Genomic DNA, 24,613 nt, shown 5'->3' with positions numbered 1-24,613 from the left:
AATCTTCACAAGAGACCACTGTTCTGTTCGTAGGTCTCACGTTGAATGTGAAAGTGGCCCCTAACCCCCTACACTAATACTTAAACCTCACCTCGAGTTACTAGGTGGGCCTCCCATAGGGATACGAATACCTGTCTAGGGAGGGGACCCTATGGCAAGTCTCTCTCTCTCTCTCTCTCTCTCTCTCTCTCTCTCTCTCTCAATAACATCCTTTTGCATAGCTGATAGTGTAATTTGCAATACACATGCTTATTAGCATAAGGTACACCCCTTTTTGGTATTGCATGCGATACCAATGCGATATTGGAAAATGAGGCCTTTAAATAGGAAGTTTATCTTGGTTTTCTATTCATAGCCTCTGGAATTGGGGATAACACAAAGACTTTGTTATATAACAGAGGCTTTATGGTTTTTTACAGATACATTGTGATAAAAGAATGCAGAGACAAACTGTGAAGTTCTAATTGAGAAACAGATTGGAGAGGTGAAAAAACAAGATTGATTCATTGAAACTTAGGCATCCCTACCTCCATTGACATGCTATGACACAAACAGGCCGATGCAGTACCATGCGCTGTTCACAGCTCACGGCTCAAAACACGATTGGACTTGCCTTTTGGACACACGTCCATAACCCTCGATGCAAAACGAGGGTTAGAGCAATCCAATCGAGCGCGTAGGTACTAGCGCTCATCACATGTAAATTCATGTTAATGAGGCAATTACCTATTTCCCCAGATGCAAAAAAAAAAAAAAATGTGAGCCCGACGCGCACATTAATACCTGCCCAGAGCAGTTGTTAATTTTTGAGGCAGAAAATACTGCTTTTCTGTTCCTTTTTTCTGTTCCTTTGACTTAATATCATTGCGATATTAAGTCTGAGAAACCGGTATAGGAGAATTTTTTTAAAAAGTGTGTCGGCAGTCAGGTTAGGAAAAGGGACGCTCATAAAATTGAGTGTCTATTTTTGTAACCGGCTGACAGACACCTCTCCTGAGCGCCCACTGCTAGGGAGGCGTTAGGGACTCACAATTTCCCCTTAGAGCTTGCTTTTGACTGCTGCACCCGATTTAAATATTAAATCAGGCACCCGGGAGAGGTGGATCGGCACCCGTTAAGGGACCGGGCGCTCAGTCATGAGCGCCCGTTTAATGCACACCAATGTTGCATTGGCCTGAAAGTGGGTAATCATAAAGAACTATATTTCAGTTATCAAGTCATGTTTCTGATCGTGCCACAGTTAGGACTGATATAGAATACCCACTGAACAGCACTGAAACAAAAGCTCCTTGTTGGGGTTTAGATGAGATATCTGAATGTTGTTCTAACGAATAGAGAGAGAGAACTTTTGCATTAAGTTGTGTATGATAAACACAACTAGATGTATTTTGCAGATACAAAGTGGTGTATGTAAAATATACTCAAAAGGAACACTGCTTTTATTATTATTATTATTTATTTCTTTTGTATACCGACATTCGATCGAGATATCACATCGGTTTCCAGGTAACAGGTTGAATAGGGCGAGATCTGCCCTATTTTACATTTAACAAGATAACAATTGATTAAACTATTGAAGTAAAAAACATTGTAACATATGAATACAAATGAATGGGAGTATAATTTGTAGCATCTAACCTATATACAATATATACAGTTTGAATGTGTGTGTATGCAAGATGTTTTGTGTGTGTATGCAAGATGTTTGGTGAGTAGGTGGTATGATTGTGGGTGAAAGGAGATAGTTTTTTTTATTGGTAGTATGCTTGTGGTTTGAGGTTTTTATTATTTTGGTTGATTTATATTAAAGTATATATTTTGGCATGCCTCTATAGTATGTTTTTGGTATATTTTATAAAAAGAACTTATTGATTGGACAAAATCGTGATACATACAATAATAAAGATACATAAAATTTTGTTCAAATCCCTTTACTGATTTGGATTACAGTGCAAATCACACCAAAGCAAGTAGTTTAAAGGACATAAATTTCAATCTGACGTACTATGTCATTAAAATATTAGGGAAGAAACTCATTGGGTCTAAGGAACAGTGCGCCAAGCTTCAGTTATTTCACAGCATATCCAATGATATGAGGACGTGCAGGGTTCCATTTTAAGGGAGCGTCGATGTGCCGTAGTTTGAGCTCTGAGAATTTGGCCTCTTCGATGTTCTTCCATGTTTCCCGTGTCAAGTGGCACCCGCTTAGCAAATGTAGCCAGGTTGGCTGATAGACTTGTTGGAAGAAACAGCTCCAGCTGGAATGATGTGCAGCCACGTGTTCCAAGAAAAAGAAACCTCCACCCTAGGAAATAAAATTGAGACACTTTAGGAATGGAAGCACCAACATTAATGAAACTGATATGTTACACATGCTTTCAGTTTAAGCCCAAACTGAGGCATACAGTGATCCTCCTACTTTTCTGGCCCAGAGGCACAGCAATGGATGGGCTTTGGGGGTGGGGGGCACTGGACCCTCATTTTTGGCTTAGGCTCCCACCCCCTAGCAGCAGGGTCACATCCCAGCTGAGTTAGCCTCTTAAAGGTGCAGAAGTTAAAGAGTCTGGAAGCAGTGGAATCATTGCTAGCCTATGATTGCTATATGCCTTTAAGGAGGCTAACTTGAATGGGAAACATCACTGCCCTTGGGCTAGACCTGTAAAGCTTGAGACCAGCAAAGTCTTTGTTTACTTTTGGCAGGTAAATATATACCTCCCCCCACCTCCTTTCAGCTCCTTCAAAGTTCAGGAATGCCTGGCCTGGGTGGGAGCTTATTTACATAATTGCTTTACAGCAGCCTGAGCATTAACACTGGTATAAAGCAGTTAATTGTAAGCCAGAGAGAAAGTAAAGAAACAGAAGACAGAGTGTTGCTACTACAGTGAAGATCCACATAGGAGGGGTAAGAGATGGGAGTGAGGTGGAGGGTTGGCCACAGTGCCCAACCATGTTTTCCCTGGGAACCCCCCCACCCCCCAAAAATGTAGTTCTGGCCAAGACCCTGCTCTGATCAAGCAGTCAAACCTATTCTTTTACTCCCTTGTTTCTCACAATTTGTAGAAAATTACTTTCAAGAGTATTATTTTAAGGTCCAACTGAAAGGTGGCCATCAGCATACATCTCATATTTAATCAGGCCATGCCTCTGCTCCTGCATTAAGGCCTGTCAATTCCTACAGGCTAAATACCAATGAAGACACTGGATAACAGAGAGAAAGAAGCATGGCAGCCCCATATCTTGGCAAACCTGACCAAGATAAAAAAAACAGTAAAAGAAAGAATATTCCTAAGGAAGAAATAGAGCAAACTTCTTCCAGGAATGAAAATAAACATTATAACAAATGATTTGGATGTCTCGAGGAGGCCTGGTTGCTGGAAAACAATAGTTTAAGGATTTAGTTTTATTATCAAACTTCATTGCACCTGCTATAAAACCCTTAGCTGAGTTGGGCGATGGCCACATGAATACTAAAATCAGGAGTGCTATCTATAGGTGAGCTCATCAAGGTCTCAAAAGACAGGCCAGCCAGTCCTGGATTTGCAAGTCCTATTTCAGAGAATTGCACATGGACTCTCAGAAGGCTTTAAAGTAAGAGTTTCAAAACCAGGCTGACTCCATTCTTTCTGAGCCAGAGCTGCTCAGGGGATCCTGGCCTCTCTTGGCTGGCTGAGGGCCAAACAGGATGTCTTCTTTAAATGCTGGAGCTCATCTTCTGTGTCAGCAGGAGCTGCCCCTGTGTCAACAATAATTTTCCATCCTTTCTGTATGCTTTACCTCAGAAATGCACCCACACCCCAGTGAAAAGGAGACCTGCGTGAGGGTCCCCTGCTGTGCAACACTGAGGCTCAGTGGTGTGATTGTCCCACCCCAGTAATAATCTGGGCAGCCATTGATCAGTACCATTGTCCACAACAAATCAGGTGAAGAAGCAGAGACCACGTTAGGACCAGGATCTGACTGTACGCCTATCAGATACTGATTCTTGTGGGTTTTACCAAGTGAGACAGTCTCTCCCTAACCCAACATATGGGCCAGCTGAGATGGGGGAGGGGCGTTTGTGCAATATTCTGACAGACCTGACCGGTCTTCTCTTAGGCTTTGTAGGTCAGTGGGCCCACCTCAAACTCTGGTTACTCATACAGGGGGCAATTTCTCAAACTATCTGCCTTGGTGCAAAGTCCCAGGTTTACTTTTTGCCCACCGTCTTTGCACGAATCTTCAAAGGGAAAGTTCTGCATGGACCTTTGCACGAATCTTCAAAGGGAAAGTTCTGCATGGACCTTTCCCACTGAGAACTGCCCATGGTTACACTTGGAAAACTTGCATCTGCTTTGGGAACGGGCAGAAGTTTGCCCAAGAAGGACGCAGAGTTGAAAAACGCCATCTACCCCCTCCGAAACATGCCCCCGGGAACGCCCACTCTACAGGGGCTCATAGTACTTTTGCTGTGGAAGATCACAATGACTTTTACCTGAAGTGAGGGTGGGTTCGTTTCAGACGGCCGACTAACACAGGTACAACATTTAATCACTTCGAAAACTGCTCTTCCCGTTTTCAACAGAGATGAAAAAGTAACACAATAGCCTCTAACCTTTCCTAGAACAAACGCCTTTTATGCGCCCCCTTCCCCACTCCCCTTTTCTGCCTAGGGCGCTGAGATTTGGGGGCACCGAGCCACTGATGGCCTACATGAAGGCTCATGTGGCTACCAGTGGACCTCATCCCACTGGTGGCTGAGCAGTGAACTACTGCTCTGCTGTGTGCCGGATACCACAGCAAGAAGATTGGCAGGGCTGTGGTGGAGCTCACGTCACCATGGCCCAAAGAAAAAGGTCGCATCTAAACCTGCAGGTGCTCCTCCTTCCTGCCCGCGCGGCCCCAGAAGAAAAATGTTGCCAGAGCTGTACGGGCAGGAAGGAGGAGGAGCATCAGCCGCATGTAGAAGAGGAGCAGCAGTTACGGGCCGCCGCGAATCCCACATTGCGGGCGGCCCGAGAAGACCAGGGCTGCTACAGAGCCCATCCTGTGGCGATCCGTGAAGAGGAGGCCCAGAGGTGAGAGAGAGGCTGAGGGCCTGTAGAGTGTGTATGTGTACATGTATGAGATGAGATGACAGACTGTGTGTGGGAGTGAGGACTTGAAAGTATGCAGAGACAGCATGTGAGAGCCTCTGTGTGTGTGTCAGACAGCATGCGACAGTGAGAGTATGTGTGTATGAATGATTGTATGAGAGAGAGCATGTGACAATAAGAGCCTATGCTTGAGCAAGATAGCATGTGGGAGGGACAGAGAGCCTGGGTGTGTGTGTGTAAGAGAGACAAAGTATGTGAGAATGAGAACCTGACTGTGTGTCTGAGGGTAGAAGATAGATGGAGAGAAAAGAAATAGAAAAAAGACAATATAAAAGGAATTGGCAAAAAAATAAGAAAGGGAAGGTGGAAAAAAAAAGTCTTTGACCAACCGATTAGAAAACTAAGATCAGACAGCAAAGGTAAATAAAGCTAAATTACTTTTTACTGATTGGCACATGTAATCTTTGGGAATGTGCAAGAGTAGCACTTTCTCTATGCGGATCTCATAATGTACTAGATCAGCATGGAGGAAGTGGAAGCCCACGGGGCCTGCACAGAGGAGGCAGCAGAATGGACTTCAGTGTTAGTAGCAGCAATCAGCACCTCCCCAATAGCCATGCGGCAGCAGTGACAGTGGCAGCAGAGGAATGAGAGAGGCTCCGAGGTTGCTGGCAAAAGAAAGAGAGGGAGTCTGCCTTTAGTGTGTGCATGTGTATGAATGGTAGTCTGCCTGGGGGTGTATGTATGTGAATGCATGGGTGCCTGCCTGAAGGTGTGTCTGTGTATGAGAATGAATGGATGTCTTCCTGGGGTTTGTATGTGTGAGAACAGGTGCCTGCCTGTGTGTGGTGTATGTGTGTGTGAGAATGAATTGGTGCATGCCTGGGGCTCTGTGTGTGTGAGAATGAATGTGTGCATGCCTGGGGGATGGTGAGGGAGTGGTGTGAAAATGAATGGGAGCCTGCCTGGGGGTCAGTGTGAGAATGACTGGGAGCTTGTCTGTGTGTGTGTGTGTTTGTGAGAGAATGATTGGGAGCTTGCCTGGGTGTGTGTGTTTGTGTGGGTGTGAGGGAGCCAGTGAGAGTGAGAGCATGAGTGTGTATGAGAAAATCCAGGGGAGTAAGAGTTTGTGTGTGTGGGGGGTGGAGGGGGAGAGAGTGTCTTACAGCCTGAGAGGTTATGGTGGGTATAAGAGCATGAATGTGTATGTATGTGTCAGCATATGTGTGAGAGAGAATGGACATGTGAGTTTGTGTGAGAGAGAGAGGATAACCTCCTAATCCTCGACAATATCAGAGTGACTGGAAATCAAGAGCTCCCATGTATGGACAGCAGGGGCTTTTTAAAATCCTTATTAGTTTTAGTTATTAGGTGTTATTTGATATATGTGCTGTTTTGAAATGATTTATTGGTATTTGGGAAATTGTAAAAAATGTATATGATTTTAATTAATAGAAATTCTATTTATCAGTAGTTTTAAAATATTCTTTTATTAGTATGGTTTTACTATTATAACTGATGGTTTATTTTTCTTGATTTTATTGTTTTATGAGGAATGGTGGTTCTGTTTTTCCATTGTTAATACACAGAGTCTGGCTTCTTGGGGTTTTCATTTCAGTTTTTTCTAATTTGTGCTCCTTTATTTTGTATTCTGTATGTGGTGAGGGTCTGTCTCTGCTCTGTGTGTGTGATGGTGATGAGGGATTCTGCTAGCATGTAGTGTCTGTATAGGGATCTATAGCAATCGGGTTTGTTTTGTTTCCTCAGTAGGTGGTGTATTGGTATTCTACGACCCAGTGTAATATTTACCCTTGCTTTTTCACAGGTAGGGTTATTGTTGTTTGAGTCCTTGGTGTTATTACTGTTTTGTTACGATGGGATTGCAGTATAGATTTTGAGTGTCATTTTTGCGGGGGTTTGTGTTAGTTCACAATGTGTCTGGCAGTGGAAGGTGTTTGTGCTGCTGTTACTGTGAGGTGACATCAGAATTTGAAAATATCTTTTAGTATGATGAGCTATAAGGGAAACATCCAAGCTCCATTGTTTGAGGGAATTTCAGTGGATGCACAGAGTTGCAGAACTGGAGGTGCAGGATTTATATTGACATTATGTCCCTTCCTATATATTCCAGACTTCACTCTCATAGCCATATAGAATTAGTTGAATGAGGCTATCAAATAATTTTATACTGTGAAATTGGCCAGCTTTTTAAAATTACACAGAAGACCCTTTGGACTTTTTTATTAACACTTTTTTTATAACCAATTTTAAAGCAGGATCCATGCTATAGAGGTGGGTGTGATAAGAAATGTCATGTTGGCTCCCCCCCCCCCCCCCAATTCTTCTGTCTAGAGATGCCACTGATTTTCTGTGATCTTAAGCATTAGTACAAGAAGGATTACGGAGGGGATGCTGGAGAGGCTCACAAATGCATTAGCCCCCGGACGCCGAAGACCCTTGGTACGCCACTGAGTGCGAGCCATATGGGGCCGCAAGCGGTGGCAAAGATTTGGCAGGCCGTGAGCAGTGCCCAACCTGCTCGTGACCCAGAAAACCACACAGTCGGTGGGCGTGATCGAGAATGAGGTAGGAGTCGGGGCCAAGACCGGGGGGGAGGGCACAAGGGAGAAGGGCGCCTAATCCCCTTGCACCAGCCCTGGTTGAGCGATGGCCACAAGAGTACTAAAATCGGGAGTGCTATCTATAGGTGAGCTCATCAAAGTCTCAACAAACAGGCCAACCGGTCCCGGATTTGCAAGTCCTATTTCAGAGATTTGCACATGGACTCTCAGAAGGCTTTAAAGTAAGAGTTTCAAAACCAGGCTGACTCCATTCTTTCTAAGCCAAAGCTGCTCGGGGGATCCTGGCCTCTCTTGGCTGGCTGAGGGCCAAACAGGATGTCTTCTTTAAATGCTGGAGCTCATCTTCTGTGTCAGCAGGAGCTGCACCTGTGTCAATAATTTTCCATCCTTTCTGTGTGCTTTACCTCAGAAATGGACTAACAAAACAGCAAGGAAGGCTGCTTAATAAAGCCGTGGAAGCAGAAATATGCAATAAGCAGCCTAATGTCCAACAATAAAAAATTTTTATTATGTAGATTCAGAATATGCAATAGGCCCGACTCCAGCCGAGTTTCGCCCTCTTTCAATAGGGCTGCATCAGGGGAGAATTCTGAAACTAACTGGGTGTACAGCAACACTTTCAGCAAGTTACGTATTCAGGATCTCAGTAGTGCCTACTGTTGGACATTAGGCTGCTTATTGCGTATTTCTGCTTTACCTCAGAAATGCACCCACACCCCAGTGAAAAGGAGACCTGCGTGAGGGTCCCCTGCTGTGCAACACTGAGGCTCAGTCGTAGTTGAATAAGGATATTATCTCCGGGTAGTAGCCGTCATTCCCGCGAGCCACAATTTAATAAGGTTCTTAACACTCAAAAATGTATGCAAAAATGAGCACACCTCCATGCAAACCCGATTTAAATGAATTCATTAACTATTACTCCTCAATGCAAGGAGGTGCTTTAAAGCCCTGCCGGCTCAGCTCATGTGCCTTTTATGTTTTTATGCTGCTAACGTAACTGCTAGGTCAGAAATAAAAAGTTAACTTTCATCTCTGAAGCTACTGTGAAGCTGTGTGCCAGCGTGGTCCAGGACCTTGAGTTTCTGGGTGCTAGGGTTCAGGTAGGCTACCGCATCCGGGAGCCCCAGGTTCAGGGATCGCACTGGCATAGCTCCAGACTAATACCAGCCCCCAAAATGTGAATTAACTTTATTCCCTCTATGACCCAAGTGTTAAATTGCCAAGCTTGCAAAAAAAAAAAAAATATGGGTCAAGCACCATGCTAAATAAGTCTGAGATCTCTGAGCCAGAGACTCTCTGCCCTGGGACCAGAGAGAGCACTGAATCCTCTACCCTTACCCACTCATTAACACCACTCCACCCGGTTCCCAGGAAGAGTTCTTCTCGTTCAGAGGTCCCAGGCTGGACCAGAGAGCCTCCAAATTTTAAAGTTAAAAATTGTTGTAATATTGTTTCACTTCCCTAACTTTACTACTGTTTTTTTTTTAATTCTAATTTTAATGCAGCTTTTGTCTTAGCACTCTTTTTTTTAGTTCCAGATGCATTTGTATACCATTTGCTTACCGCATTGGGAATTAACTAATTTTTTTAAAACTCTTTGGGATAGATTTTCAAAGGGTTGCGTGTGTAAGAAACGCGCGCAACCCACGAAAACCTACCCCTGCCTCCCCCTGCGCGCGCCGAACCTATCTTGCATAGGCCCGGCAGCGCGCGCAAGCCCCGTGACACGAGTAAGTCCCAGGGCTTGAAAAAATGGGCATTCCGGGGGCGGGGCACCAGCCTGGGAGCGTTCCAGGGGCGGGACCGAGGCCTCCAGAAAAGCCGCCGGGCCAGGGGATGGAGAGCCGGCGCGCGCTAGTTATGCCTGCCCGTCGGCAGGTGTAACTTCTCCAACAAAGGTCGGGGGGGGGGGGGTTTAGTTAGGGCTGGGGGGCGGGTTAGATAGGGGAAATGAGGGGAAGGTACAGGGGGGCGGAAGGAAAGTTCCCTCCGAGGCCGTTCCGATTTCAGAGTGGCCTCGGAGGGAACGGAGGAAGGCTGCTCGGCTCGGCGCGCAAGTTGCACAATTGTGCGCCCCCTTGCGCGCGCCGACCCTGGATTTTATAACGTGTGCGCTGCTGCACACGCATGTTATAAAATCTGGCCCTTTATTTATAACTTTTCCAAACTTAACAACACTTTGGTATATAGAAAAAGAAAACCATCAGATGATATGACAAGCATTATAGAAAGAACATCCACATCCTCAGTAAAAAAAACAAAATAAAAAAGACATATTAGGCAAACTATCCACTCCCCCGCTACTCCCAGTATGGTATGGTATCTCTCAGACTGGTTATTTAAAGAAAAGATAAGCTTCTCCATAAGAGCAGTATCCAATATCTTAGATTCCCAACATGAGACAGTAGGAGAAATTCTCCATTGATGGGTATACAAAGCTGCTTACTGAACTGTCTCCAACAAAGCTTATGTGCCAATATGTGAGAGTACATGCAGCTGCAGGACATGGGCTTAAGTCAGCAAGAAGTGAAGGTCATGGGAATGGCCCACATAGGATACATGTATGATCTGTGTGGAAACCATCTTCAAAGGGAAATGCGGAGACTGATGGATGATCAATGTCTTCCTACAAGCCGTGGGAAGATAATACAGAAGGGGGCAGACTTTCGAATCGGCGCGCGCAGGGTACATTTGTGTGGACTACCCGGCGCGCACAAATGTACTCCCAATTTTATAACATGCGCGCGCTGCCGCACGCATGTTATAAAATCCAGGGTCGGCACGTGCAAGGGGGTGCACACTTCAACGTCAAATGTGCTGCATGCAGCAGGGGACCCACCAACTTTCTATGGCCACGCATTTCCCATCTAGCAGACCATTGCCCCATCAGAAAGAGGGTCGGGTCCACCCGCACCTCCTGTCTACATATGTCAGAGATACAATCTGCCACCCATCCCCAGAATGCTTGTACAGCTGGGCACTCCCACCACACATGAGGAATTAACACATTTTTCAACAAATAAAAATAAAATATGTGTCATGTTTTATTACATTGGCCTCTTCAGTGCTGCCTTCATGCACAGAACAAATCTAGTTGTGAGTTCCATGATTCATTTTTTCTATATGGAAGCATTTAGTTGTATTGCTCATTCCCTGGCTCTTTTTATTACCTGGGCTTTGGCAGCTGAAAAAAATAAAGACCTATAGATTGTTGCCCAGTGATCACGGCAGGTGTTTCTGTGGTGAAGTGCAAATGCGTTAAAGTTTCAGTGTTTCTCAAGCCAGTCCTCGAGTGCCCTCTTGCCAGTCATGTTTTCAGGATATTCATAATGAATACGCATGACACATTTGCATGCACTACCTCCACTGTATGCAAATCTATCTCATGCATATTCTTTGCGGACATCCTGAAAACCCTACTAGCAGGAGAGGGCGTGGGAGAGTGCTTAAGGACTGGCTTGAGAAACACAGGTTTAAGCAAACTTTATTTGCACTTTAGCATAGAATTGCCTTCCATGATCACAGGGCAACCATCATTACTTCTCTTTTAAATTCTACCATAATCATCTGTTTGTCATTTGGTGGCCTTTTGGTGATTGGAAATAAAAGAAATGTTTGGTGCATGAAGCATGCCTTTTGGCTGTTCAGCTGAAAGATACTGTGCCAGAGAACATGCTAGATTCCTGAAAATAATAGCTTGCTTATTTCTTGGCTCTCTTGTGCCTTCTTTCATGGCTACTCTTGGTCCCTTTTTGATTCTGGGTATCTCTCTATCTATCTCTATATATAATATGCTTAGGCCAATGTGGTGGAGTCTGTTGGCAACCAGCATGGTGCGCCTGCACTTTCTTCTGAGATGAATAAAACAAAAACAAAGCTAGACTGGTATCTTGGAAGATGTAATATCTATTTCAATTTAAAGTAGAAATCGCCTGACTCGGGCTGAGTTTCGCCTTTACAGCTGCATTAGGGGCTCAAGAAACTCGATTATACAAGTGTCTATATGTTCTTTATATTTGTGTAAGTTATTATCCACTGCTCGTGGTCCAAGATTATATTTGAGAAAATATTTTTGAAAGTTCTCTTTCTTATTCTTTCTCTCCATGTACACAGGAGAATGCTCCCGCACAGAAGAAATCTTTATAGCTCACTTCTTAAGACCCCAAGTGTTCAAAGTACCATCGTATATAAGAGACTCTAGTGATATTATCATCACGTTGGAAGAATTAGACATCAAAGAGGAAAACATTATACTGGTCAGTCTAGACATTGAGTCATTACATACCACAATTTGAAGCTCTTACTATTATTGAAGATGTTCTACATACACGTGATCAATATAGAAGCATCCCTACTTGGCTTATTCTAGAACTAGCAAAAATATCCCTCCAAAAAACTGATTTCTTCTGTGCGGGAGCATTCTCCTGTGTACGTGGAGAGAAAGAATAAGAAAGAGAACTTTCAAAAACTTGTATGATCGAGTTTCTTGAGCCCCAATGTAGCCGTAAAGGCGAAACTCAGCCTGAGTCGGGCGATTTCTACTTTGCATTGACAGGACAGGACAGCAATCTGCATGGGCCCCCATATACGAGCGAATAGTTGGGACAGCACATCAGCCAGTGTGGGTCAGTAAAGGGAGAGGACGACATCACAGATCTGGTAACATGGACCACACGGGACACTTGTGCTGTCGGGCTGGGGGAGTGAGTGCTGGGACTTCTGCAAATGCTTTGCAGGAGTTTGCTAGTTATATTTTATTTCCTACACATTTTCAGCATTAATTAAAAAAAAAATCTTCTCCCTCAAGCCCATTTTCCAGATGTATCAACTTCAAACTATGGAATAACAAGCTATAAATATTTGAAATAAGGAAATAAATATTCATGCCGTGCTTCTATCAATATAATAATACCTGCACATAGCTTTAAGAAAGATGTAATATAGTAATACGTGGATTGACAGTTTCAAACTACTAAGTATGGCTAGCTAGGAACAACTTTGAAAAATTTATTGGTTTCTCAGCAATATAACAAATAATCTGAACAAACAAAAGTGAATCCATTTTGTAAACCGAATTTTCTATTTTTCCTCTAACTTCCTCGCTTTAAGAAGTGGCAAATTTAGGGTGATATACTAAGCCTCAGTAAAATTCACTCATTATTCCTCAACTTCCATTAATCTCAATGGGGCAATATTTACTAACTATGGGGCTGATGTAATATTTTGGCAGCGAAATAGGGCACTGAACAGTCAGCGCCCTCTTTCTAAACGCGCCCACAGGCGTCCCCCATGGATGCGCCATGCAATATTTAAATTAGAGGGTTGTGTTAGCAAGGAGGCGCTAGGAGAACCTGATCGGCGTCGGTGGTCCACCGGTTAGGAAAACCAACGCTGAGTTTATCCTAAACACGCACAACCAGGGGGTTCAGGAAACAGATGCTTCTCAATTGAGCGTCCATTTCCTGCACCCGATTACAGGCAATTTTTTAAACTTTTTTTTTTGGTTAAATTAGTTTACTTTTTCCTCCTACTTAATATCATCCTAGACGCACATTTTTTTTTTTTTTGCGTCAGGAGTGAATGCCTAATAGCCTCATTGCATAAGGGGATTAATTAGCGCCTGTACAACCCGCAATCCAACTGCGGGTTATACAATGCGCTTGGCTGAACACACTGTATTGCATCAGCCCCATTGCTCGCTAACGTGCAGTAACAAGCACCAACTGGTCCTTAATTAGGCTCCTGGAAGCCAGACCCCAGGATGTATATCAGATGGTGCAAAATTCAAACAAGTTTTACTTCCTTTCAGGACCTGTTTACTAATTGGCACTATTATGTGTCAATATGTGTTTCTCGCATGTTGCACTAGTGGCAAAACTGTTGTGGAGAAGGTACTGCAGTTTTAAGAATAGGAAAGTAGAGGGAAGGGAGTGGTCTAGTGCTTGGCCCAATAAGTTGGGAAACCTGGGTTCAAATCCTGCTTCTCCCATGGATACACTTTGTGTCTTTATTTGAGTCATCCTCTCTTACTGCCTCGGATACCCGCTTAGAGGCTAGGCATAAAATGGGGTAAAAAAAATCTTTTTACCACATCAGGACCTAAACATAAGGTTTTGGGGACATGGATTTGCTATATAAATACTAGAGATGTGAATCGGAACTGAAATCGGATCCGATTCTGGTTCCGATTCACATACCAAAATAAATATCTTCCACCCCTGAAAAATGAAACTATACTAATTGATGGAACCTGGTAGTATCTAAGAATAGATCCTCCGTCCTATCCATTAACTTTTTTTTTTTTTTGTAATTAACATTTATATTAGAAAGCAACAGAATACAATAAACATAACACAAAAATAGTTTTCCATTGTTTCCATTATTTGCAAATATTCAATAATGGTGCAAAAGAAGTATCGATTAAGATCAGTTATAATGAGGAGAAATAATCAAATCTTCTCTGAATGGGGTAAGCTGCATAATAATAATCATCAAGAGAAAACACCAGACCAAATATTAAGATCAGATAAGAATATTAAAATCCTAATCCTCAAGAGTCTGGGGAACTCTGGGTATGAAGCCATTGTATGAATGGTTTTCATATCACTTTAAAATTAGCAAGACGATTGTTTCATATAGCAGTGAGATGATCTAAGTGGTGATAAGAGTACAGACAATGAATAACCTTCAAAATTCCAGGTGTCTCAGATTGCTTCCAGTACAAAGCTAATTCTTTTCTGGCTGCCACAAAAATTAATTGACCCTAGTTCCGCCATAATACCTCTGAATGAGGAGGCGGGGTCAGTAACTGTAAATAAAATGTCATCTGCAAATAGTGACAGCTTAAAATGTAATGACCCCAACTGTTTTCCAACAATCTTGGGAGAGGCACGAACCTTGGTGGTGCCTAGGTTCCAAAAATAGCGCAAATAGCAAAATAGTGCAAATAGCAAAGGCGATAATGGACAGCCCTGTCTTGTCCCTCTAACCATATTGAAATTCTCTCCATACCCGCTATTTAGTTTCCCGGATCGCCCCTAGAGCCCTTTTTAAATATTGGGGTTACATTTGCTATCCTCCAGTCTTCAGGTACAATGGATGATTTTAATGATAGGTTACAAATTTTTATTAATAGGTCTGAAATTTCATTTTTAGTTCCTTAAGAACTCTGGGGTGTATACCATCCGGTCCAGGTGATTTACTACTCTTCAATTTGTCAATCAGGCCTACCACATCTTCTAGGTTCACCGTGATTTGGTTCAGTCCATCTGAATCATTACCCATGAAAACCTTCTCCAGTATGGGTACCTCCCCAACATCCTCTTCAGTAAACACCGAAACAAAGAAATCATTTAATCTTTCCGCAATGCCCTTATCATCTCTAAGTGCCCCTTTAACCCCTAGATTATCTAACGGTCCAACTGACTCCCTCACAGGCTTTCTGCTTCGGATATATTTTTAAAAGTTTTTACAGTGAATTTTTGCCTCTACGGCCAACTTCTTTTCAAATTCTCTCTTAGCCTGTCTTATCAATGTCTTACATTTAACTTGCCAACGCTTATGCATTATCCTATTTTCTTCTGTTGGATCCTTCTTCCAATTTTTGAATGAAGATCTTTTGGCTAAAATAGCTTCTTTCACCTCCCGTTTTAACCATGCTGGTAACCGTTTCGCCTTCTTTCCACCTTTTGTTTTGGTACATTTACTCGGGCATCCTCAGCTTGCTATTCACCCATATGTGAGGACTACAATCCTGCTTGTCCTGTGAGAAAGCAGAGTTGCTTACCTGTAACAGGTGTTCTCACAGGATAGCAGGATATTAGTCCTCACAAAAACCCGCCTGCCACCCCGCAGAGTTGGATTCGCTAAGATTTATTATTTTATTTTTCGCTCGTACTTTTACTATTAACGAGACTGAAGGGGGACCCCTGCTGGATGCAGGGTTAGGTGGCCCAGTGTGCCAAGTCAAAATTCTAGAAACTTTGACAAATTGTTGCGTCAGGGCTCCATCCTGATGATATCACCCATATGTGAGAACTAACATCCTGCTGTCCTGTGAGAAAACCTGTTACAGGTAAGCAACTCTGCTATCCATCTGCTGCATAATAGCATTTAGACAGTCAAACTTGCTGTTTCACAGAACATCCCTCTGCAACCCTACATCAGGAGTGAACAACAGCTGGAGGTCAGAATATCTCTGTCAGTCACTAAGCTAAACATAAAAGAGCCATATTTAAATATTCAGCCAGATTTATTAAAAGCCTTCCCCATAGGGTTAGAGGGGGGTAGAAATTCCTTGATTTAGCACTCACTGTCTTTTTTAACTTTAAAACTGAAATAAAATATATTTGCCCAGAATATTCAAAAAATTGTGTCTTTTAAATGTTACGGCCCCGGGACCCCTACCTACCTCGAGGCCGGCTCGGGTCGCCAGGGATCCGTCTATGCCTGTTGAGGCCTCTGCCGCGGCTCTCCCTCCTCGAGGGAGACGCCGGTGTTTCGCCGCGGCTGGCCCCGCCCCCTAGGTGTGCGCGCAGCGGCTGGGGATTTAAAGGGGCCAGAGTGGGAAACCTCTGGGCCGTCCCTGGATGACATCAGATGCTCCAGATTACTTAAGCCCTGCTTCCTGGTTCCTTCTTCGCCTTGCAACGAGATTCCTTTGCTTCAAGAGTGTCTAGTTGCTGCTTGTCTCGAGCTTTGACTCCGTTTTCTGATTCCTGGCTTCTGACCCTGGCTCCGTCCATGACTCCGCTTCTGCTTGATCCTTTGGCTCCTGACTCTGTCTTCTGATTCCTGGCTTCTGATTCTGGCTTCATCCACGACTCCGTCTTTGGCTTCAGTTCCTGGTTTGGCTTCCTCTGACCTCAGGCTCCGACCTGGCTCCGTCCACGACTTCGCCTTCCGTCTCATCCCTGGCTTGGTTTCACATCCCACTCCCGGCTTCCGACTCAGCTTCGCTCCTGGACCTCATCCTTGGACTCCGCCGCTCCTCGGGTACCTGGTGCTCACTGGCCCCGAAGATTCTCCTAAGTCCCAGCGGCTGGGCTCCTACGGGCTCCTCCCGGGGGAGTACCAGTCTCCAGGGTGAAGACTCGTCAGTCACCAGGGCCCAACATCGTCCGTCCTTGGTCGCATAGGACTCCACCTTGTTCCAGGGCCGAGGTCTTCCTTGATTCCTCCGAGCCGCCTCCCGGTTGGGACACTTGCTGTGGTCCTCCTCAGCGCACCACCCACTGTTCTGACCGGCCCAAGGGTCCACAACCATAACAGTTTGCAAGGCCATGGACCCGGCGGACCTTGCGGGCCTGAAGGCCATTCCAGGTATAGCCCAGAGGCTACAACAACAGCAAGCGTGCCTCGATACCCTGACGGCAACAGTACAAGCCTTAGCCGACCGTGTCGGTGGGGCCACGGCTACCAGTTCCTCGGCACCCGGGGCTGGGGCCCCTCCTGCAGCGCCAGTTCCTATCCAGATGCCGGCACCTTCGCGGTTTTCAGGAGACGCGAAGCTCTGCCGGGGATTCCTGAACCAATGCCACATTCGGTTCGACCTTCTCCCACTTCAGTTTCCAGCCGACCGGGTCAAGACCAGTTTTATTATTTCCCTACTGGAAGGGAATTCCACAGCTTAAATGTGCGTTGAGTGATAAAGAATTTTCTCTGATTTGTTTTAAATGTGCTACTTGCTAACGTTACGGAATACCCCCTAATCCTGTATTATCTGAAAGAATAAATAAATGGTTCACATTTACCTATTCTAGTCCTCTCATGATTTTATAGACCTCTATCATATCCCTCCCCAGCCATTTCTTCTCCAATCTGAACAGCCCTAACTTCTTTAGCCTTTCCTCCACTTTATGATTTTGGTCGCCCTTCTTTGTACCTTCTTCAATGCATCTATATTTTTTGAGCTGCGGCGATAAGAATCATACACAGTACTCAAAGTGTGGGCTCACCATGGAGCAATACAGAGACATTATGACATTCTCCATTTTATTCACCATTCCCTTCCTAATAATTTCTAACATTTTGTTTGCTTTTTTGATCACCACAGCACACTAAGCGGATGATTTCAATGAATTGTTCTCTATGACGCCTAGATCTTTTTCCTGGGTGGTAACTCCTAATATGAAACCTAACATCATATAGCTATAGCACGAGTTATTTTTCCCTATATGCATAACCTTGCACTTGTCCACATTAAATTTCATCTGCCATTTGGATGCCCAATCTTCCAGTCTGGCATGGTCGTCCTGCAATTTATTACAATCCACTTGTGATTTAACTACTCTGAATAATTTTGTGTCATCTGCAAATCTGATCATTTCATTAGTCATTCCTCTTTTCAGATCATTTATTAATATGTTAAAAAGCACCTGAGGCACTCCACATTGACTATGTAGTACTACTCTCTTAAATCCTGTCTTTTAACCAGTTTGCAATCCACGTGACTATCCCATGACTTTTACATGTTCTTAGAAGCCTTTCATGGGGGACTTTCTCAAATGCATTCTGAAAATCCAAATACACTACATCTAGGGGCTCACCTTTATCCACAATTATTAACTCCTTTAAAAAAAATGTCCTAACAAAATTGAGTTATTTTGGGAAATGTTTTTAGAACCCGAATTTGGGGTGAGTGGGGTGAGAAGCAAAGGGTTGGATGCATATAGAAGAGCAGTGCCCTCCCACCCTCACCTGTCTGAGCACTCTTTTGATCTCCCTCAGCACGGCATCCACGTTGTGCACGGAGCACAGCACCAAGGTACAGACCACCACATCCACCGAGGCGGTGGCCACCTGGCACATCTCCTCCCCGGGAGCCACCAGGAAGCGCTGGCACTCCACGTGCCCGTTCTTTGCCAAGCTCTTCCTCAAGTACTGCTGGAAATTGGGGTTGGGGTCCACGAAGGTCGCCTTACAGCCCGGAGGATAAAACTGGAAGTTAGCGCCGGTGCCGCCGCCGATCTCCAGCAGGGCGATCTCCCCCGAGGGGCGCGCGAAGTCGCCCAGATTACCGAACAGCGCCTTCTTGTGCTCGCGCATCTTCTTGTTGTAGTACCAGGAGACCACGGTCATTATGGGGGGGAAGAGCCTCCTGCAGATCGGGGCCCACAGTCCCACGAAGGCCAGGGCATGGATGGGCAGTGCCAGGAGCCCGACGCCAACCTGCAGGATGGTGAGCAGCAGCAGCGCCATGAGTCCGGCGGGTGGCGCGCACACTGGAGAGGGAGGAGGAGCTCCTCCTGCTCGCTGTCCCTGACGCCGCTTCTCTCCCGTGCAGCCGAGCCCAGCTCCTGGCCAGGGTCTTTAGCTGCAAACCCGGAAAGTAAGAAATTAGCTCCACCCAGGATGGATTCACGCTCCCCCAAAGGGGCAATGTTCGAATGTCGTTTTCAGAATCCGGGATATTCTTCAGCTGGTGTGAATGATGATGAAAGTGCCCCCTGACTGTAAAATGCACCCAATCGCTGGACTATCATTTTTCTCCCTAACTTCCTCTTGTTTTTAAGTTCTCAAGGCAATTTAAATTACAGCGAGAAGCTGCATCTTTGGAGTAAGGGATTATGGAAACTAAGACCCAACGCAAGCCTAGGCGACAAATTGTTTCACCTCTGTCTTAGTCCAATAAAGACACCCGTAAAAGTTCCTCATCACCTTAGATAACTTGGCAGTACAGAGCTCTAGTAACCCTGTTGATTCTGAAGGGATGGGGGGAAACGTGATACTTTGTCGGTTGTCAGGCTGTAACCTGCACTACAACATTTTTTGATTATTTTTATGTTGGTGCAAAGTAAACCAGGACTACTGTCAAATCTTCCAAATACAGGGCCGGTGTTAGCTTTTTTTGCTACCCTGTGCTAACAATTACTATGCTGCCCAGCTCAACCCTGCACTACCTTGATTCATTTAGTTTCTGTCCTGGACCGTCAAAAAATGCCCATTTCCCTCCAGCAATCTATATTTTTAAAAACTTATACTCGCCCCCTTCCCCCCAGAACCCATGCTCATGGGAAGGGTATTAGGTACCCTAGGTAAATCTTACAGCCTTCCACACACATATACACACTGCACTCCCACACCCTCTACAGACACACACAATTAGATTATGCATCAAGCAGTACAATCAAGAGATATAAAACATCTGTCATAATATTAAAACCATATTAATAAGAAGAATACATATGCCAAAACAAGGACAAACATCCAATAATTACAAAAACATTACATACATTTGTTCAATTTCCAAACCACTAATAAATATTTAAAAACTTCTGATGAATAAAATATCCAATAATTAAAAAATATTCTATTTCCCCAAAAAACAATAAAATATGTCAAAACAGCAGAAACATCAAATTATACCCAGCCAAGCTGCACATTTTACTTTAAGAAATTAGCGCCTACCCAAAGGTAGGCGTTAATTTCTGCCAGCACCGGGGAAGTGCACAGAAAAGCAGCAAAAACTACTTTTCTGTGCACCTTCCGACTTAATATCATGACGATATTAAGTCAGAGGCCCCAAAAGTTAAAAAAAGTAAAAAAAAAAAAAAAATTTAAAATGGGCCCGCGGCTTGCGGGTCGAAAACTGGACGTTCAATTTTACCAGCGTCCGGTTTCCGAACCCGTGGCTGTCAGCGGGCTCGAGAACCGGCAAAATTGAGCGTCAGCTGTCAAACCCACTGACAGCCACCGCTCCTGTCCAAAAAGAAGCGCTAGTGTCCCTAGCGCCTCTTTTTGCCGCAGACCCTAATTTAAATAAATTTCTTTACTGTATCATGCGCACAGGAGAGTGTCTTGTGCGTGCGCTCTCCCGCAATTTTAACTGTATCGGCCCGTAAGTCGTAGAACGCAGCCTAGACCAGAGGTGAGCAAACGGAGCTGCGTGTCCTCTTCCATCCATGCAATCGGTTGCCATCCGCCCACAAGTCTGGTTACATCTCTCATAATTATATCTTGGATTCCTTTTCTGGTATTAATCTTTTGCCAATCAATCAGCTCATGAACCAGTTGCCAATTAATGTGACAAAGACACTGCCAGCCAGTGTCAGACACACAAATAGTCTCTCAGACACCAAGACGCTCACACACACATTCTTGTTCACAGTGTATGGGTATGCCATGGAGAAAGTGTATGTATGGGTGTCTTTCTGTGCCAGGGAGAAAGACACACATTCTCTCTCTCTCTCTCTCTGAAACACAATTCTATCATTGTGCTTGTTAGGATATGTGGGTGTGTGTGGACCCTTCGGCCGAGGTGAGAGATGGAACCGCCCACGGGGAGGAACCTCACTGAGCCTCACTGTCGGGGAGGCAAGGCCTCGGCTGCGGGATGAGATACAGCAGGAGTAGAGATGGAGAGAGAGAGCAACCCCAGAAGGTGGGCCATGGAACGTCAGCCCAGGTGCTGATGACAGGCACAGCCTAAGATGTTCCAGGTGTCAATAGCAAGAGAGATGGCACTGCCCGGGGAGCAGGGAGTGCCAAAGGAGTAATACAGTCACTGTGGTGTGTGAGGTCCATGGAACGGGTATGCCAGCGAGGTGCCTCAAGTGCTGTCACGGTAATGGTCCGCAGAGCGGGGTACACCAGAGAGAGTCCTCAGCGTTGTCACGGTATTGGTACTCACAGAGCTGTAGTAGTAAGGGTAGCTCCGTGGAAGACCTCGGGAAGTGAGGCAGGAAGAAGTCCAGGAGAAGGCCCTCCGAGGAGCGGATAGCCGAGAGATTGAAAGGGCCCCTGAGGAGAGGGTACCCAGAAGTCTCACGCCATGGAAGCAGGAACCAGAACGACATCCAAAGGAGAGTAGGATTCAGCAAGAACATAAGAACATAAGAACATAAGAAATTGCCATGCTGGGTCAGACCAAGGGTCCATCAAGCCCAGCATCCTGTTTCCAACAGAGGCCAAACCAGGCCACAAGAACCTGGCAATTACCCAAACACCCAGAAGATCCCACGCCACCGATGCAACCAATAGCAGTGACCATTCCCCAAGTAAACTTGATCAATAGCAGTTAATGGACTTCTCTTCCAAGAACTTATCCAAACCTTTTTTGAACCCAGCTACACTAACTGCACTAACCACATCCTCTGGCAACAAATTCCAGAGATTTATTGTGCGTTGAGTGAAAAAGAATTTTCTCCGATTAGTCTTAAATGTGCTACTTGCTAACTTCATGGAATGCCCCCTAGTCCTTCTATTATTCGAAAGTGTAAATAACCGAGTCACATCTACTCGTTCAAGACCTCTCATGATCTTAAAGACCTCTATGATATCCCCCCTCAGCCGTCTCTTCTCCAAGCTGAACAGCCCTAACCTCTTCAGCCTTTCCTCATAGGGGAGCTGTTCCATCCCCTTTATCATTTTGGTTGCCCTTCTCTGTACCTTCTCCATTGCAACTATATCTTTTTTGAGATACGGCGACCAGAATTGTACACAGTATTCAAGGTGTGGTCTCACCATGGAGCGATATAGAGGCATTATGACATTTTCCGTTTTATTAACCATTCCCTTCCTAATAATTCCTAACATTTTATTTGCTTTTTTGACTGCTGCAGCACACTGAGCTGACGATTTCAATGTATTATCTACTATGACGCCTAGATCTCTTTCTTGGGTGGTAGCTCCTAATATGGAACCTAACATCGTGTAACTACAGCTAGGGTTATTTTTCCCTATATGCAACACCTTGCACTTGTCCACATTAAATTTCATCTGCCATTTGGATGCCCAATCTTCCAGTCTTGCAAGGTCCTCCTGTAATGTATCACAGTCTGCTTGTGATTTAACTACTCTGAATAATTTTGTATCATCTGCAAATTTGATAACGTCACTCATCGTATTCCTTTCCAGATCATTGATATATATATTGAAAAGCACCGGTCCAAGTACAGATCCCTGAGGCACTCCACTGTTTACCCTTTTCCACTGAGAAAATTGACCATTTAGTCCTACTCTCTGTTTCCTGTCTTTTAACCAGTTTGTAATCCACGAAAGGACATCGCCTCCTATCCCATGACTTTTTAGTTTTCGTAGAAGCCTCTCATGAGGGACTTTGTCAAACGCCTTCTGAAAATCCAAATAGACTACATCTACCGGTTCACCTTTATCCACATGTTTATTAACCCCTTCAAAAAAATGAAGCAGGTTTGTTAGGCAAGACTTCCCTTGGGTAAATCCATGTTGACTGTGTCCCATTAAATCATGTCTTTCTATATGCTCTACAATTTTGATCTTGAGGATAGTTTCCACTATTTTTCCCGGCACTGAAGTTAGGCTCACTGGTCTATAGTTACCCGGATCACCCCTGGAGCCTTTTTTAAATATTGGGGTTACATTGGCCACCCTCCAGTCTTCAGGTACAATGGATGATTTTAATGATAGGTTACAAATTTTAACTAATAGGTCAGAAATTTCATTTTTGAGTTCCTTTAGTACCCTGGGATGCATACCATCCGGTCCAGGTGACTTGCTACTCTTTAGTTTGTCAATCTGGCCTACTACATCTTCCAGGTTGACAGTGATTTCGTTCAGTTCGTCTGACTCATCACCCCTGAAAAACAACTCCGGAACTGGTATCTCCCCAACATCCTCACTAGTAAACACGGAAGCAAAGAATTCATTTAGTCTTTCTGCAATGGCCTTATCTTCCCTAAGAGCCCCTTTAACCCCTCGGTCATCTAATGGTCCAACCGACTCCCTCACAGGTTTCTTGCTTTGGATATATTTAAAAAAGTTTTTATTATGAGTTTTTGCCTCTATGGCCAACTTCATTTCAAATTCTCTCTTCGCTTGTTTTATCAATGTTTTACACTTAACTTGACAATGCTTATGTTTTATCCTATTTTCTTCAGATGGATCTTTCTTCCAATTTTTGAAGGATGATTTTTTGGCTAAAATAGCCTCTTTCACCTCACCTTTTAACCATGACGGTAATCGTTTTGCCTTCCTTCCACCTTTCTTAATGCGTGGAATACATATGGACTGCGCCTCTAGGATTGTATTTTTAAACAATGTCCAAGCCTGTTGAACACTTTTAACCTTTGCAGCTGCACCTTTCAGTTTTTTTCTGACTATTTTCCTCATTTTATCAAAGTTTCCCTTTTGAAAGTTTAGTGTTAGAGCTGCAGATTTACTTATTGTCCCCCTACCAGTTATTAGTTTAAATTTGATCATGTTATGATCACTGTTGCCAAGTGGCCCCACCACCGTTACCTCTCTCACCAAATCCTGTGTTCCACTAAGAATTAAATCTAAAATAGCTCCCTCTCTTGTTGGTTCCTGAACCAATTGCTCCATGAAACAATCATTTATTACATCCAGGAACTTTATATCTCTAGCAAGTCTTGATGTTACATTTACCCAGTCAATATTGGGGTAATTGGATGAACTCTTTGCCAAGTCATAGGTGCTCTGGGCAGGCGGGCTTAAATACTCGAGTTGGATGACGTCATCCGAGGGGAACGCCCCCGAGGTTCACGCTATGACGTGGTTAAAGCTGGCCCAGGAGCAAGCACGCATGCCTAGGGAATCCCGAGGCAAGATGGCGGTCGGCAGCGTCCATGCTGGACTGGGCCGCCCAGGAACGGAGGCAGGAGGGCTGGCGAGAGCTGGCAGAGGCTGTGAGTTCCCCCAACGGAGCCAAAGCTGGCAACTGGTTGATGAGCTGATTGATTGGCAAAAGATTAATACCAGAAAAGGAATCCAAGATATAATTATGAGAGATGTAACCAAATTGGTAGTGCGGTAATAATGGGAGACTTCAATTACCCCTATATTGACTGGGTAAATGTATCATCAGGACACGCTAGAGCGATAACGTTCCTGGATGGAATAAATGATAGCTTTATGAAGCAATTGGTTCAGGAACCGACAAGAGAAGGAGCAATTTTAGGTCTAATTCTCAGTGGAGCAAAGGACTTAGTGAGAGAGGTAACAGTGGTGGGGCCGCTTGGC

At 44.5% G+C, this 24,613-nt stretch overlaps 1 protein-coding gene across 1 annotated transcript; it reads right to left on the bottom strand.

The window, feature by feature from the left end:
* Positions 1 to 1,498: 1,498 nt before the first annotated feature.
* Positions 1,499 to 18,947, bottom strand: LOC115088757 (methyltransferase-like protein 7A). Its single transcript, XM_029596991.1, has 2 exons — positions 18,353 to 18,947; positions 1,499 to 2,305 (listed from the first exon to the last, which is right to left on the bottom strand). The coding sequence occupies exons 1-2, from the start codon at positions 18,851 to 18,853 to the stop codon at positions 2,069 to 2,071; spliced, it is 738 nt and encodes a 245-aa protein (XP_029452851.1). The 5' UTR covers positions 18,854 to 18,947; the 3' UTR covers positions 1,499 to 2,068.
* Between the last annotated feature and the right edge of the window lie 5,666 nt (positions 18,948 to 24,613).

Source organism: Rhinatrema bivittatum, chromosome 3, assembly GCF_901001135.1.
Source record: "Rhinatrema bivittatum chromosome 3, aRhiBiv1.1, whole genome shotgun sequence".
Taxonomy (NCBI): domain Eukaryota; kingdom Metazoa; phylum Chordata; class Amphibia; order Gymnophiona; family Rhinatrematidae; genus Rhinatrema; species Rhinatrema bivittatum.
The sequence above is the reverse complement of the archived record's forward strand: the minus strand, read 5'-3'. Positions and strand labels throughout refer to the sequence as shown.